General features: G+C 42.7%; 1 protein-coding gene across 1 annotated transcript in view; it reads right to left on the bottom strand.

Moving 5' to 3' along the window:
* CSMD3 (CUB and Sushi multiple domains 3) overlaps nucleotides 1–17,641 on the bottom strand; it is a 1,529,921-nt gene that overhangs the window by 606,630 nt on the left and 905,650 nt on the right. Inside the window, exon 29 of the mRNA XM_063924487.1 lies at nucleotides 10,053–10,191. Within this exon, the coding sequence (XP_063780557.1) occupies nucleotides 10,053–10,191 (139 nt within the window). The remainder of the gene's footprint in view (nucleotides 1–10,052; nucleotides 10,192–17,641) is intronic.

Raw genomic sequence — 17,641 nt, 5'->3', positions numbered from 1 at the left:
ATCGGAACCGGAGATATAGTCACCCCAACCGGGTGACCCCAAGCCCCGGTTGGTACTTTTGGATTCCCCGGTGAATATCTCCGGTTCCTGGGTACCGATTCACCCCCAATTTTGTTAAACGAGAGCCCGGATACTCCTGCCCAAGTGGTCCAAATTGGGGGTCAATCGGTTCACAGGAACCGGAGATATCGACCATTAAACCGGGTGACCCCAGCCCCATTCAAAGTCAATAGGGATTTTGGGGTCCATTTGATCCCCGATATCTCTCGATCCAAGGGGTCTATAAAAATTCCAAATTTTAGCATACTTGGGGGCCAAGATAATCAGGGTGACATTTTTTAAAGGGGGATCCATTTTGGGGTCGGATTGCTCGGCCCCCTGAATTTCCATCATAAATCAGAGATATACGTTTTGGAGGGGAGATTATGTCCTACCATCGGTACATAAAGGTCGGGGTCAAAGGTCACGACCCCTGACCTGTGGATGCTACCAAACGCTTTGGTTTAAGTTTGGGGGTCACCGGTCCACTTTGGAGCTTAGACCCCAATGGGGTACTGGTAGCCCCATCGATTATTTATCCCAATACGATGTGTACAGTCTATGGGTTCAAAAATGGGGGTGCAAGGCTAAGGGGGACACTGCCCCCCACCGCTCCCGGACCATGTATCCCAAAATTATGAAACTTGGTGGGGTGATAGAGAAGAGTCTCTTCTATATGCATGCCTAATTTGGGGTCGCTGACACCACAGGAACGGAAGATATAGCTCCAGAAGTGGACCCCAACTGACTGGATCTCTTGCGGGAGAGCCCCGGGTAAGTCAATGGGGAAACACCGCTGGCTGGTAGTCATGGATCTCCGGTTCCTGTGGAGCTATTTACACCAGATTTGGTACACTAGTAGAGGAGTATCACATCTATATTTGGACCAAATGTGGGGTGATTCGGTTCAGGGAAACCGGAGATATAGACCGGCAAATTCAGAAACTTGTACCAAGGCACTCCTGGGTAAGCAATTGACCAGGTCCCGGTGACTGGAAGTCATGGATCTCCGGTTCCTGTGGAGTTATTTACCCCACATTTGGTACCATAACAGAGGAGTATCCCCTATATATTTGGGCCAAATTTGTGGTGAATCGGTCCAGGGGAACCGGAGATATAGACGAGACATTCTGGAAACCTATATCCATCTGAGCCCCGGTTCTTAATTCTGGAAAACCCGGTCTCTGGAAGTCCCATATCTCCGGAACGGTTCATTTAAATATTAAGCCACGCCCCGACTATTAAGCCCCCTGGAGTATTCTACGGTTGGGGACCTGTCCCCCCTGGAGAATTGTGCTCTGGGGGGGTGGGGGGGCGGCGAAGCCGGCGGAGGGTGCCCTTGCGCCGCCAAATGAAGTCTTAAAGTTGCTTTCGCCATAAGTCTGCTGGGTTTTTTTTTGTTTTGGGGTCACGGTTCCGGAACAAGTGACTTACCTTTCCTGAAACTAGAGAATCAGGGCTACAAAACATATATTTCGGATTTTTTATAGACCCCCTGGTTCCGGAGCTACAGCCGGTTGAATGTATAAAATCGCCCCAATTATGGGCTCCATGAACGCCTATGGGATTTTGGGGTCTCTTTGGAGCCCTATATCTCCAGAACATGGGGTTCTATAAAATATATATACGTTTTGCTCAGCTGAACCCCCTCTTTCAGATGAACCCGGTCTCGAGTTTCCAGCACCCCTGGAACGTGAGTTATTCCGTGTGACGTTTTTGTGGGGGGTCAGATTTGGGGGGCGGTTGCTCGGTCCAGGGGGGTCACATCAAAAATCTGAGATAAACGTTTTGTAGAGCACTCTTTGGGCTATATTTGGCCTATAGGGGTTGGGGTCAAAGGTCACGACCCCTGACCAGTGGACCGATCCGAACGGTTTGGACCAAATTTTGGGGTACCCCGAAAGATCCTGGGGCTTAACCCCCAATGTAACATAGTTAGCCCCATCGGTGGGCTACCCCAACATTGTGACCTCGAGTCTCTAGACCCCAAATTGGGGGGTTAGGGTCCGGGGGACACTGCCTCCCCACCTCTTTTGAACCATGCACTCCAAAATTTTGAAACTCGGTGTTCCAATTTAGAAGTAGCCCTCCTGTCCACCTACCATATTAGGTGTCTCCAGCCCCCCCAGAAACCGTTAAATCGGACTTGGAGTTTGCACCTCCTGGTGTGGAGTCAACCCTTCCAACATGACCCCTTCCACCACGTACAAAAGGCTCTGCTGCCAGACTTCCCAAGTAAGATTGCAGTCTCCTCTGTTAAAGTAATTAATCACTGAGATCGGTGATTCAACACAGGTGACTGCAATCATAAACTAAGTGGGAAGTCCAAGAATTTGGTGCCTGGTGAAATAGGCCCTACACACTCGTCGATATGACTGAAAGATATGAACGATCTCGTTCATTAATGAACAAGATACCATTCATATCTTTAAGTGGGGAGGCACCAGCGATGAACGATGTGGGGCCCCGCGCTTGTTCATTGCTGGTGCCCCGTCGCTTATGCATGCAGGCCAATATGGACGATCTCATCCATATTTGCCTGCAATTCTATGGAGCTGGGTGACGGGGGAGTGAAGGAACTTAACTCCCCCCGTCACTGCCCCCCCGCCGCCGGGTCGCCCGTCGGCCGTATCCACCGTCGGACAGCTTGGCGGTGGATCGTTAAATGTGTAGGGCCCTTAAGGGGTCAGGTTGGAGGGAGCAGAAAGTGTAAATGAACAGCATTTGGTGAGAACTGACTCATTTATTGACACTCACTTATCAAATTCACTGACTTCACCACATAAGACATATGACCATGTACTATATAGTCTTCAGATCTTGAAAAGTACACAGTCGGGCTGGCGAATAAATGAGGCGATAAGATTGGACAACATTTCAATGGTATCCTATTAGGAAAGTGTGATGTGTCACTGTGTCACATCACTTTACGCTGTCATATACAGTGTTGCCACTCACAATATTAGTATATAGTATATATAGCAAACCCTGGGATTTCACACATATTCCCAGATTGGTGCTAGATGACTGCACATTGATTGACAGATCGGTGCCCTGAACCCATGCATATAATGTATTAAAGGAACTTCATTTTCACAGATTATGGATCAATAAAGATGTGATAAGAAATTCTACTACAGAACCCATGAGTCTAGTTCTTTAAATCTGTTTTTCTATTTGTGATTGTATGTATTTTAAATGTGTAGGTATATGATTATGTTAATGTTTTATAAAAGTTCTTTTATTGAATAGTAAGAAAAAAACTATATTCACATATGGAGGAAATGTATCAAACCTTGAAAAGCTAGAGAGACAAAGTACCAATAATCCGCTCCTAACTGCCATGTAATAGGCTTTTTTTGAAAAATGACAGGAGACGATTGGTTGGTACTTTATCCCTGTCCAGTCTTTGATATATATTCCCCTCTGTATTTGTTTGGTTCCTTGTTAACAACTTGTCAGGGGCTACTCTAGTGCTCCTCACCCTTGGGGAGAGATGAATAAAACCTGCTAATGACAAGTGGAGAAGTTGACAATAGCAACCAATACAATTTTAACAATAATGAGCCTAATTCAGCAAAACTACAACTCCTATCTCTAGCATGCTGAGTACCCAACCCTCCCCCACCCACCCCCCACCACAATATCATTATTATACATTTAATGATAATAAAAATAATTGTAATAATAGTAATATTAATAATAATAATAATAATAATAATAATACATTTATTGATAATAAAAATAATTGTTATAATAATAATAATAATAATAATAATAATAATAATAATAATAATATAAATAATAATAATAATAACAACAACTACAATAATAATAATATAAATAATAATAATAACAACTACAATAATAATAATAATAATAATAATACATTTATTGATAATAAAAATAATTGTTATAATAATAATAATTTGGTTAATATTGATTAGAAATTCTCTCTACTAAATACTGTGCACATGGCTGCATTTTTTCCTGAGGTATTTTCATAACTTTGTTTTTATAGCTTTGTCCTGTGAGTAACATGTTTCGCTCTGTGTATCAGTCCCTAAATCCTGAAACGCGATCCAGCAAGTGAGATAATTTTCAAAAGACAAATTAGTCAGAAGCCTAACCATAACACGTGGGAAAGTGCTTACATCTGCACTGTAATACCTAATTATTTTCTGATAAGCAGATGTACCCTATTAATTAGGTTTCTTTTCTCTCCTGTCCATCACCAGTTAGCAATGTGGTGATTAAGGATAAGAAATGTATCTGTAATATAGAACTAATTAACAATTCAATTGGGAATACTGCAAACCGACAAAAGCTACAGTTGGAAAACAATCCCCAAACATAATATATATAACCCCAAGACATGTCTCAGTGTCCAAGCCTATTTAATAATCTTGTAAAATATCACTTGCATGCAGTGTGCTTGACTAGGATAACCCATTAATTCAAGTATGCTTCATTTATTTGTACTTTATTAAGCGCTTCACATGTAAGAATTATATCTGTACAAAGTTTTTTCAACCCTTTGTATTGTCCACCAACCAATGGCATCCTGTCCAATCAGCTCCCAGTACAGACAGCCTGGAGAATAATAGGAGCTGATGCTTCTGTATGGCTCAGTATTAACTGAACCACAGGGACCCCACGCTTCTATGGTTCTATGAATTTGGGGCAGAGGGTTTTGCTCATTAATAATAAGGAAGCAGAAAACTCAGGGGGTCATTCCGAGTTGATCGTAGCTGTGTTAAATTTAGCACAGCTACGATCGTGTTCCCTGACATGCAGGGGGACACCCAGCACAGGGTTAGTCCACGCCGCATGTCAGTCCGGCCCCCCCTCGCAGTAGTGCAAAGGCATCGCACAGCGGCGATGCCTTTGCACTTCAAGAGTAGCTCCCAGCCAGTGCAGCTTTAGTGTGCTGGACGGGAGCTACTCAGCGCTCCCTGGCCCGCAGCGGCTGCATGTGAAATCACGCAGCCGCTGCGGCCCGCCCCCCGTTCGTTCCGGCCGCGCCTGCGTTGGCCGGACCAAACCCACGAAATGGAGGCCAAACGCCGCCATTCCGCCCCCTCCCGTCCAACGATTGCCTCTGCCTGTCAATCAGGCAGAAGCGATCGCATCCCTGCTATGGCCTTCGGCCATCTGGCCGTCTGGCGTGTGCAGTAGGGACCCGTTCGCTCTGCTGCGTTAAAACGCAGCAAGCGAATGGGTCAGAATGACCACCTAAGTTACATGTCTGACATACTGTAGTATATGACTTGGCTTATTTAACTGGTTAGACTGTAAGCATGACAAGAGGCAAATATACATTAATTTGCTATGATTACAAGATTTGTTTTAATTGATTGGCCAACTATACCCACAAATAAATTCAAAATATATTGTTCAGTCATTTTTACATGTTAAGTCTGTTGCAACTGTATTAAAAAATAAACATACTTAGTTTTGGAACTTAGGGGGAGATGTACTAAGAATTGAAAAGAGTGGAGAAGTGAGCCAGTGGAGAAGCTATCAATGGCAACCAATCAGCACTGAAGTAAAATTTAGAATTTGCATACTATATAATTATACAGAACAGCTGATTGGTTGCCATAGGCAACTTCACCACTGACTCACTTCACCACTCTTTTGACTGTTTAGTACACCTCCCCCTAAGTACTAGCGCTTCTCTCCTCCCCAAACAGATCAATTGAAATGCCTCATGACATCGGAAATTGCTAAAATGATACAGCGGGGTATATTTACTAACATTCGTAATTCTCCCGATTTGGTGGGAGAATAATCACGAATGACATTGAAAGTGTAAAACTGCAACTTTTTGAATTTATTACGACTAATTTACTAAGCTGTCGTATTCTGCATTTTCTTTTGTTCCGATGTCGATGTCATTCGTGTTTTTTTTTCGTTTTTTACGGCAGTGATTAGCAAAACACTGCCGACTTTTTCTAAATGAATCTCGGACGGATCTGTGTGATCCGTGCTGGGGTTCATTTTTTTTTTTTTTAAATAAGCACTGTAAAACTGTAAAAAAAATGGCGTGGGGTCCCCCCTCCTAAGCATAACCAGCCTCGGGCTCTTTGAGCCGATCCTGGTTGCAGAAATATGGGAAAGAAAATGACAGGGGTTCCCCCATATTTAAGCAACCAGCATTGGGCTCTGCGCCTGGTCCTGGTTCCAAAAATACGGGGGACAAAAAGCGTAGGGGTCCCCCGTATTTTTAAAACCAGCACCGGGCTCCACTAGCTGGACAGATAATGCCACAGCCGGGGGTCACTTTTATACAGTGCCCTGCGGCCGTGGCATCAAATATCCAACTAGTCACCCCTGGCCGGGGTACCCTGGGGGAGTGGGGACCCCTTCAATCAAGGGGTCCCCCCCCAGCCACCCAAGGGCCAGGGGTGAAGCCCGAGGCTGTCCCCCCCATCCAATGGGCTGCGGATGGGGGGCTGATAGCCTTTTTGTAAAAGTGTAAGATATTGTTTTTAGTAGCAGTACTACAAGGCTCAGCAAGCCTCCCCCGCATGCTGGTACTTGGAGAACCACAAGTACCAGCATGCGGCGGAAAAACGGGCCCGCTGGTACCTGTAGTACTACTACTAAAAAAATACCCAAAAAAAGACAATACACACACACCTTGAAAGTAAAGTTTTATTACATCCATCCACACAAACATACATACATACTTACCTTATGTTCACACGCAGGTCGGTCCTCTTGTCCAGTAGAATCCATGGGGTACCTGTTGAATAAATTATACTCACCAGATCCAGGGTACCAGGCTCCTCGGATAATCCTTTTGTAATCCACGTACTTGATTAAAAAAATAAAACGGAGACCCGAGCCACGCACTGAAAGGGGACCCATGTTTTCACATGGGTCCCCTTTCCCCGAATGCCAGAAACCCACTCTGACTTCTGTCTAAGTGGGTTTCTTCAGCCAATCAGGGAGCGCCACGTTGTGGCACCCTCCTGATCGGCTGTGTGCTCCTGTACTGACTGACAGGCGGCACACGGCAGTGTTACAATGTAGCGCCTATGCGCTCCATTGTAACCAATGGTGGGAACTTTCTGCTCAGCGGTTGACCGAAAGTGACCTCACCGCTGAGCAGAAAGTTCCCACCATTGGTTACAATGGAGCGCATAGGCGCTACATTGTAACACTGCCGTGTGCCGCCTGTCAGTCAGTACAGGAGCACACAGCCGATCAGGAGGGTGCCACAACGTGGCGCTCCCTGATTGGCTGAAGAAACCCACTTAGACAGAAGTCAGAGTGGGTTTCTGGCATTCGGGGAAAGGGGACCCATGTGAAAACATGGGTCCCCTTTCAGAGCGTGGCTCGGGTCTCCGTTTTATTTTTTTAATCAAGTACGTGGATTACAAAAGGATTATCCGAGGAGCCTGGTACCCTGGATCTGGTGAGTATAATTTATTCAACAGGTACCCCATGGATTCTACTGGACAAGAGGACCGACCTGCGTGTGAACATAAGGTAAGTATGTATGTATGTTTGTGTGGATGGATGTAATAAAACTTTACTTTCAAGGTGTGTGTGTATTGTCTTTTTTTGGTTTTTTTTTATTAGTAGTACTACAGGTACCAGCGGGCCCGTTTTTCCGCCGCATGCTGGTACTTGTGGTTCTCCAAGTACCAGCATGCGGGGGAGGCTTGCTGAGCCTTGTAGTACTGCTACTAAAAACAATATCTTACACTTTTACAAAAAGGCTATCAGCCCCCCATCCGCAGCCCATTGGATGGGGGGGACAGCCTCGGGCTTCACCCCTGGCCCTTGGGTGGCTGGGGGGGGGGACCCCTTGATTGAAGGGGTCCCCACTCCCCCAGGGTACCCCGGCCAGGGGTGACTAGTTGGATATTTGATGCCACAGCCGCAGGGCACTGTATAAAAGTGACCCCCGGCTGTGGCATTATCTGTCCAGCTAGTGGAGCCCGGTGCTGGTTTTAAAAATACGGGGGACCCCTACGCTTTTTGTCCCCCGTATTTTTGGAACCAGGACCAGGCGCAGAGCCCGATGCTGGTTGCTTAAATATAGGGGAACCCCTGTCATTTTCTTTCCCATATTTCTGCAACCAGGATCGGCTCAAAGAGCCCGAGGCTGGTTATGCTTAGGAGGGGGGACCCCACGCAATTTTTTTCCAAAAAAATAACACTTTCCCACCCCTTCCCACTGATATACATGCACGGATCTCATGGATCCGTGCATGCCTATCCAATCACGGCTCAAAAAAGCAGGTCTGGTTTTTTTTAGCACTTTTTTACGAGTTGTATTTTTTCACGGCAGTGTGTTTTGTTTTGTTTTGCTTTGCACTTCTTAGTAAATGACCGAGATTCATACTTAAACAGCCGCGTTTTGACCGATGGTGTATTCATTCGTATTTTTTTTGTTGGACTTCAAAAAAAATACGAATGCCCTCATCACTGCCGAGATTTGAGTTTAGTAAATGACCGAGATGACACTTTGAAGAAAAAACGGCATCTCGGGCAAAATCGGGACCTTAGTAAATATACCCCAGCATGTCAGGTATGCATAATAAGACATCACTTGTGACATCACTGTGTATGGGTCCACCAATGAATAGAAATTATTCCGAGCAGGTACCTATGAGACTGCAAATGTTTTGCTCACACCCAGAACTCTGCTCTCCAAATATTCCATGACCCATTATATTACTTCTGACCCCCAAACATGCATTGACAGAATTTTGCTGGATTAAGTTAAGTTTCAACACCTCAGTAGTACCAGAGTTGTAATACAATTATTTCACAGCATTTTAAAGAAAAATAAAGCGCTTAGGAAATACTGTAGATTGTGCATTCTAAAATGTGGTCAAAGAATAGCCATTCATAATAATCTCCAGTTGTTTTGCTTTGATAATAATATGTAATAATTATTATACAGATAAAGTAAGATTTGGAAAGAAATTTAGGGGGGCTTTAATTGGCACCAATAAGTTATTGGGTGCAAAAAATGGGGGTAGACACTGTCTGTAATGTAAAGGGCTATTCAATTACAACCCATTTTTCATGCCTGTTAAATTTGCTGTTTTCGGGTGTTAACACATTGGATTCGGGATAAATTCCAGGACCTACGTGTTGGGTGCAGTAAACCTGAAAACAGGCAATTTATTGCATATTTCCTTTTGGGTCTACTCAGACCTGAAAAGAAATACGCATTAAGTGCAGCCTGCAGTTTGCACTTCAGGGCTAGATAGATAGCTCTGGGGATCAATTAGCCCACGTTAATTACCTTGGTTAATTGATAAATTACCTCTGTAGTTTAATGCTGTAAATTACCTCGGCTTAAACTGTAACCACCAGTGAGAGATGTATAGCAAAACATTGAAACATGATTGAACAGTTCTTTAGAAAGATATACTTCATAAATTTCCTATGAGTATACTAGTTCAGTTCTTTTTTCACTTGTAAACTTGGATGCGCACATTTATTACACAGCAGTAAAGAGAAGATGAGTTAATATAATTAACTGATTACTCTTCCCATTCAGACTGATAAGAATTTCAAAGAAATAATAATAATAATAATAATAATAATAATAATAATAATTATTATTATTATTATGTATAATATACTCCAAAGTGAGTATTTACTATATTATAATATGTCAAATTGTTATACTTAGACTAACCTGTCTTAGTTATGATACATTAGTAGTCTTATAATCGTATGGCATGCACATATATATAACATATATATATATATATATATATATACTGTAGTGTATATATATATATATATATATATATATATAAAATGTATTTTTTATTTTTATTTATATACACATCACAAATATAAATAAATATAGAGAACTGAGACACTACAACTGTTACCGAACTACAGATAAAGCCGTGTCCTGCTAGCTACAGTGACATGACATTTGCCTAAAGCCGAGTGTTTTGCTTTTGGAGTTTTATGTATCATAGCACGAAGATTATGTGTGGAGGACGATATCTATTTTTAAGACTTACATGATAAAAGCCAAGGAAATCACATAATCCGGATTGACTGTAATAGTCCAGTCACAGTCTCTGCTGTGTGGATACGGGTGCGGGAAATTTGGAGATAAAATAAAGCCAGCAGAACCAGTCAGATTGCCCCCACATGGAGCTAGAAAATATAATAAGAAAGTGGTTATTAGTAACGGATGTAGCACAAACAATGCTTCTATAACTAGTAATAATATATCCCATTCTTGCCTTAGCGTTGTATTGATGCGTGGGTATGTTACCTGCAATTTCATGAATTTTATCACATAAATGTAAGAGAAGAAGATGAGGAACTTTGATATTTTATTGACAGTCTTTTGGCTAAAACACAGTACAAATGCCTCAGACTCTATGTTTACTGAGATGTACTTTTTTTTATTACATTTATTTTTTCCATCCATTTGATGTATTTACGAAATACAGCAGAAATCATTAAAAATAAGATGTATATCGGTTTATAGTTGTCACTGGAATAACTTTTACTGTACATGATAGTCATCAGATTTGCTGTGAACACTAGCCTCCAAAATTAGGATTTTCTTTGTATGCTAGATGCTAGAATGAGCCTCTGTTGCATATAACTAGTGAATAAGATAATTATCATTGTTTTCTAGCCACCAAAATGAGGCTTTGCTGTGTATGCCAGCCACTAGAATGAGGGTCTGCTGAAATTACATAACCAACAAGATAGTTATTGCTGTTTACTAGCCACCAGAATGAAGCCCTGCTTAATATAACTAGTAAACAAGATAGGTATTACTGTTTACTAGTTACCGGAATGTAGCTCTGCTGAATATAACTAGTAAACAAGATAGCTACTGCTTTATTTACTAGCCACCAGAATGAGGCTTTGTTGTGTATGTAAGTTACTAGAATGAGGATCTGCTGAATATACCTAGCGAACAAGATAGTTATTGTGGTTACTAGCCACCAGAATGAAGTTTTGATGAATATAACTAGTGAACAAGATAATTATTGCTTTATTTACAAGTCACCAGAATGAGGCTTAGCTGTGTATGCCAGCCACTAGAATGAGGCTCTGCTGAATATAACTAGTGAACAAGATAGTTATTGCTGGCCTATGCAGAGTAGATTAAGCCACCAGAGTAAAGTTCTGCTGAATATAACTAGTGATCAACATAGTTATTGTTTTGTTTACTAGCCACCAGAATGAGGCTCTGCTGTGTATGCCAGCCACTAGACTGAAGCACTGCTTAATATAACTAGTGAACAAGAAAGTTATTGCTGTTTACTAGCCACCAGAATAAAACTCTGCTGAATATAACTAGTGAACAACATAGTTATTGTTTTGTTTACTAGCCACCAGAATGAGGCTTTTCTGTGTATGCCAGCCACTAGAATGTAGCTCTGCTGAATATAACTAATGAACAAGATAGTTAATGCTGTTTACTAGCCACCAGACTGAAGCTCTGCTGAATATAGCTAGTAAACAAGATAGTTATTGCTTTGCTTACTAGTCACTGGAATGAAGCTCTGCTGAATATAACAAATGAACAAGATAGTTATTGCTGTTAACTAGCCACCAGAATGAGGCTTAGCTGTGTATGCCAGCCACTAGAATGAGGCTCTGCTGAATTTAACTAGTGAACAAGATAGTTATTGATGTTTACTAACTAAGAGAATGCAGCTCTGCTGAATATAGATACTAAACAAGATAGATATTGCGGTTTTGTAGCCACTGCAATGAGGTTCTACTATATATGCTCGGAAACATACAGTAGGCCCTCATTCCGAGTTGTTCGCTCGGTAAAAATCTTCGCATCGCTTAATGCGCATGCGCAATGTCCGCACTGCGACTGCGCCAAGTAAATTTGCTATGCACTTAGGAATTTTACTCACGGCATTTTCATCGTTCTGGCGATCGTAATGTGATTGACAGGAAATGGGTGTTACTGGGCGGAAACAGGCCGTTTTATGGGCGTGTGGGAAAAAAACGCTACCGTTTCCGGAAAAAACGCAGGAGTAGCCGTAGAAACGGAGGAGTGTCTTGGCGAACGCTGGGTGTGTTTGTGACGTCAAACCAGGAACGACAAGCAGTGAAATGATCGCAGATGCCGAGTAAGTCTGAAGCTACTCAGAAACTGCTACGAGGTGTGTAATCGCAATATTGCGAATACATTGGCCCTCATTCCGAGTCGTTCGCTCGGTATTTTTCATCGCATCGCAGTGAAATTCCGCTTAGTGCGCATGCGCAATATTCGCACTGCGACTGCGCCAAGTATCTTTGCTATGAAGATAGTATTTTTACTCACGGCTTTTTCATCGCTCCGGCGATCGTAATGTGATTGACAGGAAATGGGTGTTACTGGGCGGAAACACGGCGTTTTATGGGCGTGTGGATGAAAACGCTACCGTTTCCGGAAAAAACGCAGGAGTGGCCGGAGAAACGGGGGAGTGGTTGGGCGAACGCTGGGTGTGTTTGTGACGTCAAACCAGGAACGACAAGCACTGAACTGATCGCACAGGCAGAGTAAGTGTGGAGCTACTCTAAAACTGCTAAGTAGTTTGTGATCGCAATATTGCGAATACATCGGTCGCAATTTTAAGATGCTAAGATACACTCCCAGTAGGCGGCAGCTTAGCATGTGTAACTCTGCTAAATTCGCCTTGCGACCGATCAACTCGGAATGAGGGCCATTGTTCGCAATTTTAAGATGCTAAGATTCACTCCCAGTAGGCGGCGGCTTAGCATGAGCAAATCTGCTAAAATTCACTTGCGAGCGAACAACTCGGAATGAGGGCCATAATACTGTGTTATAGATGCTTGGGAACATTATAGCTGTTACTTTATTTACTAGCCCCTAATATGAGGCTTTGCTGCTTATTTAAACTAGTTCCACAAATGAGTCCAGGGACAATAATAATTGCTGATTTGTATCTTGGGTACCAAAATGGTTTTCTGCCATGTATACTGAAAATATATATATGATATTGATTAATATTACATGGCCTATGTGAAACGGCATTCATACGATGGTTATTTAATTGCAAAGTGAATAAGCAATCATCACAATAATTTATTCAATCTTGGAAACTATTTCTGCTGAGAAACACAAGGATAACTTTTGGCAGAAGTAATTAAATGCAATAATTTGGGCAATGAGTGAATGCTGTCAATTTGTCAGTCTGTTAGGGAGCTCCGAGGAGCCGATAAGGAATTAACTTAGAGAATGTACATGATCAAATTAATACCAAATTGCCGTTTTCTGTAGAGATTTTTGAATGTAATGAAATCTAAATTCTCATTTTCCTTATGTCATATTTCATAAAGATTGAAATAGGTTAATTGGCTAATGTTTGCCAGATGCTCTGGTCAGGTTTGTAGAAAGTTTATCCCCTTTCAAATACAAATATTTGAAATAAGAGAAACAGGTACAATATATCATGAATAAAACAAATTTTTACATGTTGCCCATATATTATAGGGTGTCGTGCTTGTTATGTATCAATAGCTCTACAGTAAGAAGGACTAGAATCATTAGGTCAACACCATATGGTTGACAGAAAAAGAGTGACAAAATATTTTTGAATCTATTTGTGTCATTTTCTCCATCTCAACACGTGGGCCCCCAATTAGTGCACCACGTCCACTAACATGTCTCGCTTCATTCGCCATGCTCAGACAATGTTACTATTCCCAATTGTAATCCACGTGGATGGTAAATCAGGGGCACTGACAGTCCCAGTCCCTGGAAATTCAGAGGGGAGAGTGGCCAATGCAGGGAGGTAGGGTCAGCCATCCTCATTAGGAAATACAGTATAAGAAAAATATGGGGCACCATATGGGGTGCAGCAGTAGTCAGTTCTCTCTCTGTCCGCCCCAGGTGCCGCTGTCTGCAACTGGGAATGGGGGAGGGGGGGCACAGCAGGACCCAGGCCCCCCTAAGGCCCCTCCAACAGGCCTGGGTCCAGGTAAAGAGTACCCACTCCCCACCCTCTCTGCGCCACTTTGTTGGAGTATGAAACAAGCGGGGGGGGGGTGAAACATTGGAATGTCGACAATTCACGGTCATTAAGTCAAACTATGAAAGGTCGACAGTGCTTATAGTCGACAGGTACAAAGGGTTGACAGGTTTCATGTTGACCTTTGGAACCTGTCAACCATAAGCACCGTCGACCTTTCATAATTCGACTTAATGACCATGTCCAACTAATGCATTTTGAGGTACGGGGAAAAGGACAGGGATGAAGAGAGGGTTGGGTAGTGGTGGCAGTGAAGACTAGCTAAAAATAATAATCCGTTAAAATGATTTATAATATCTGGAGAAAATATAAAAAAAATTAAGTGCATATTTATCAATATGAATGGGCACTTTAATGGTTATTATTATTATTGGGGGTCATTCCGAGTTGTTCGCTCGCAAGCTGCTTTTAACAGCTTTGCACACGCTAAGCCGCCGCCTACTGGGAGTGAATCTTAGCTTATCAAAATTGCGAACGAAAGATTAGCAGAATTGCGAATAGACACTTCTTAGCAATTTCTGAGTAGCTCCACACTTACTCGGCATCTGCGATCAGTTCAGTCAGTTTCGTTCCTGGTTTGACGTCACAAACACACCCAGCGTTCGCCCAGACACTCCTCCGTTTCTCCAGCCACTCCCGCGTTTTTCCCAGAAACGGTAGCGTTTTTTCGCACACACCCATAAAACGGCCAGTTTCCGCCCAGAAACACCCACTTCCTGTCAATCACATTACGATCACCAGAACGAAGAAAAAACCTCGTAATGTCGTGAGTGAAATACCTAACTGCATAGCAAATTTACTTGGCGCAGTCGCACTGCGGACATTGCGCATGCGCATTAGCGACTAATCGCTCCGTTGCGACAAAAAAATAACGAGCGAACAACTCGGAATGACCCCCATTATTATTATTATTATTATTATTATTATGATATCTGTAATAGCCAAAGTGTGCTCTGCATTCTTATCCTGTGTTATGCAAAGACAGTCACAGCTATGATGTGCCTTTTATGCATCTGACAAATTTGGGTGTGTGAACAGAACCCCCTTTTTCATTTTATGTGTAGTACTTTGCAGGTTCTGTCTTTGCACCAGCACCACACGTATTTATTCATGGATGCTTTCAGTTAGAGTAGCTTTCAGCTACGTGGGTCCTGCACCACTGTCTGTACCTGTAGGCTCACTTATGAATAGTGACACAAGTTTATTTCAGATTTTATATGGTAGTTTAATATTATAGACAGGTTACTGTGGTTAGTATGCATTTAGGGTCTGATTCTGAGTTTGGGTCTCCTGGATCTCTCTCCAAAAGAATCCCTGGCTACTATAGGCTACTAACTATAGTTACTGGATTCAAGCTCCAGAATGTTTCACATTCTAGAACTTGGTAAATCTGGCAACATAGCAGCCAACATGCATACCTCCCAGTCCCAACCACCCAGAATTCAGCGGGACAGTCCCGGTTTTCATCCACTGTTCTGGGACACCATGGGCTGCGGTGTCCCGTGGGCAGGGGACGGGAAGTTGGGGGACCGCTCTGTCAGCACTGTAAGAGAGACAGTGAATGGATGATGCACCCATGTGTGCATTATCCACACAGTGCTGGAAAAGGCTAGAGATTGGAGCGCTGGGTAAGCCCCATGCATGATGAGAATCGGGGGAATGGCCCCACAGACCTAAGATCACGCTCTCTTTTGAAATTGCACATGCCTGCAGCATGTGCAGAGTCCCGCTATCCAGTTCTCAAAATATGAGTGTTATGCATATAGACACCTATGGGGGCTGCTCTGCGGTTGGAAGTGGAGGGACCACGGCTGGATTACTCCTTGGTAAATCCCAGGGTTCCTTAATATATGTGGGCACCACCCACAAATAGGTATTTTCTGGGATAACCCACAAATATTATTTGATAAATAGGAACCTAAGTTTGTGTATAAAGTGTGCTCCTGCATTCTTGTCCTATATACTGTATATTGTCCCTCATTCGGAGTTGTTAGCTCGCTAGCTGCTTTTAGCAGCATTGCACACGCTAGGCCGCCGCCCTCTGGGAGTGTATCTTAGCTTTAGCAGAATAGCGAACGAAAGAGTAGCATAATTGCTAAGAAATAATTCCTTGCAGTTTCTGAGTAGCTCCAGACCTACTCCTAGATTGCAATCAGCTCAGTCCGTTTAGTTCCTGGTTTGAGGTCACAAACACGCCCTGCGTTCGTCCAGACACTCCCGCATTTTTCCCTGCCATGCCTGCGTTTTTTAGCACACTCCCGGAAAACGCTCAGTTAAGTCCCAGAAACGCCCTTTTCCTGTCAATCACTCACCGATCAGCAGAGCGACTGAAAAGCGCTGCACGATCCACAGCAAATCTACTAAGTTTTTAGTTAAATAACTAAGCACATGTGCCCTGCGTGCCTTGCGCATGCGCATTTAGCAACAAATCGCAGCATAGCGAAAATTGTCAACGAGCGAACAACTCGGAATGACCACCATAGTGATTTAGCTACAATAGCTCACCTGAGAAAACTGTAATCTTTACTTTAAAAACTGCAAAGTACATGATAGTTTAAGTTCTGTTGCTAGGAAATTAATAAGGGGAATTCAATTATCCGCAATCCTGTTTTCGCTGTAAATATCAATTTTGCTGGAATTTTTTGTGGGGGCAATTCAATTATCTCCAGTGTTTTCACTGCCAATTTGTGCGGAAACCCAGGGATCTGAGACCTTATCCCGGAGCATGTGTTTATAGCAATTGCAGCTGCAACAAACGGCAGGTGAAACTAAATCCCTGATAGTGCTGGCTATTGGAGGTAATTGAATTACTCCCTGGGGATCAATTAACCACGGTAATTTACCGCACCTAATTGAATTCCCCCCTATATTTGATATGTGCTTATTTTCCTAATTTTCCTATATTTACGGTATAGGAGAACAGATACCTGTTTGTGGTCACCGTAGGAATCAGTGATCACTATATACACCTTCTTTCCCATATTTATTTTGCATAATCATTCACGTGTCTATATGCACCTTAAAGAAAAAGACCTTTAAAAGTGCAACAGATACACTTCGGAATCATGTGTATTTTGTTGTTACAATATCATTGCATTACTTGATGTTAGTATCGTCTTGGTAACTGCTTATAATTGTTCTAACATTTTATTAAGCTGCTTTCCTCACATATAGGGGAAATTTGTCAAACATTCTAAAGCAGACAAGTGAAGGTGTTGCCCATAGCAACTAAGCAGATTCTAGCTACAGTGGGCACGATGTAACAAAGGTTGGAGAGAGATAAAGTGGAGAGAGCTGAAGGACTTGATTCACATGTTATCATCTCCTAATTGTCATTTTTCAAACACAGCCTGTAACATGGCAGTTAGGAGCTGATTGGCTGGTACTTTATCTCTTGCCACTTTATCTCTTTCCGAGGAATGATACATATTCCCGCTTTTACTTATCGAGCACATTCTGGGGGGTACTCAATTAGTGCCAATTTTTCGACCACTCGAAAAAATTGACATCCGACCTATTCAATGCCTGTGCCATTGTTTCGACTAGTCGAAAATCCGTCAGTGGTGAAAAGCACGTGTATCGGCGAA

Source organism: Pseudophryne corroboree, chromosome 5 (genome assembly GCF_028390025.1).
Source record: "Pseudophryne corroboree isolate aPseCor3 chromosome 5, aPseCor3.hap2, whole genome shotgun sequence".
Classification (NCBI taxonomy): domain Eukaryota; kingdom Metazoa; phylum Chordata; class Amphibia; order Anura; family Myobatrachidae; genus Pseudophryne; species Pseudophryne corroboree.
This window is presented reverse-complemented; position numbering and strand designations above follow the sequence as displayed.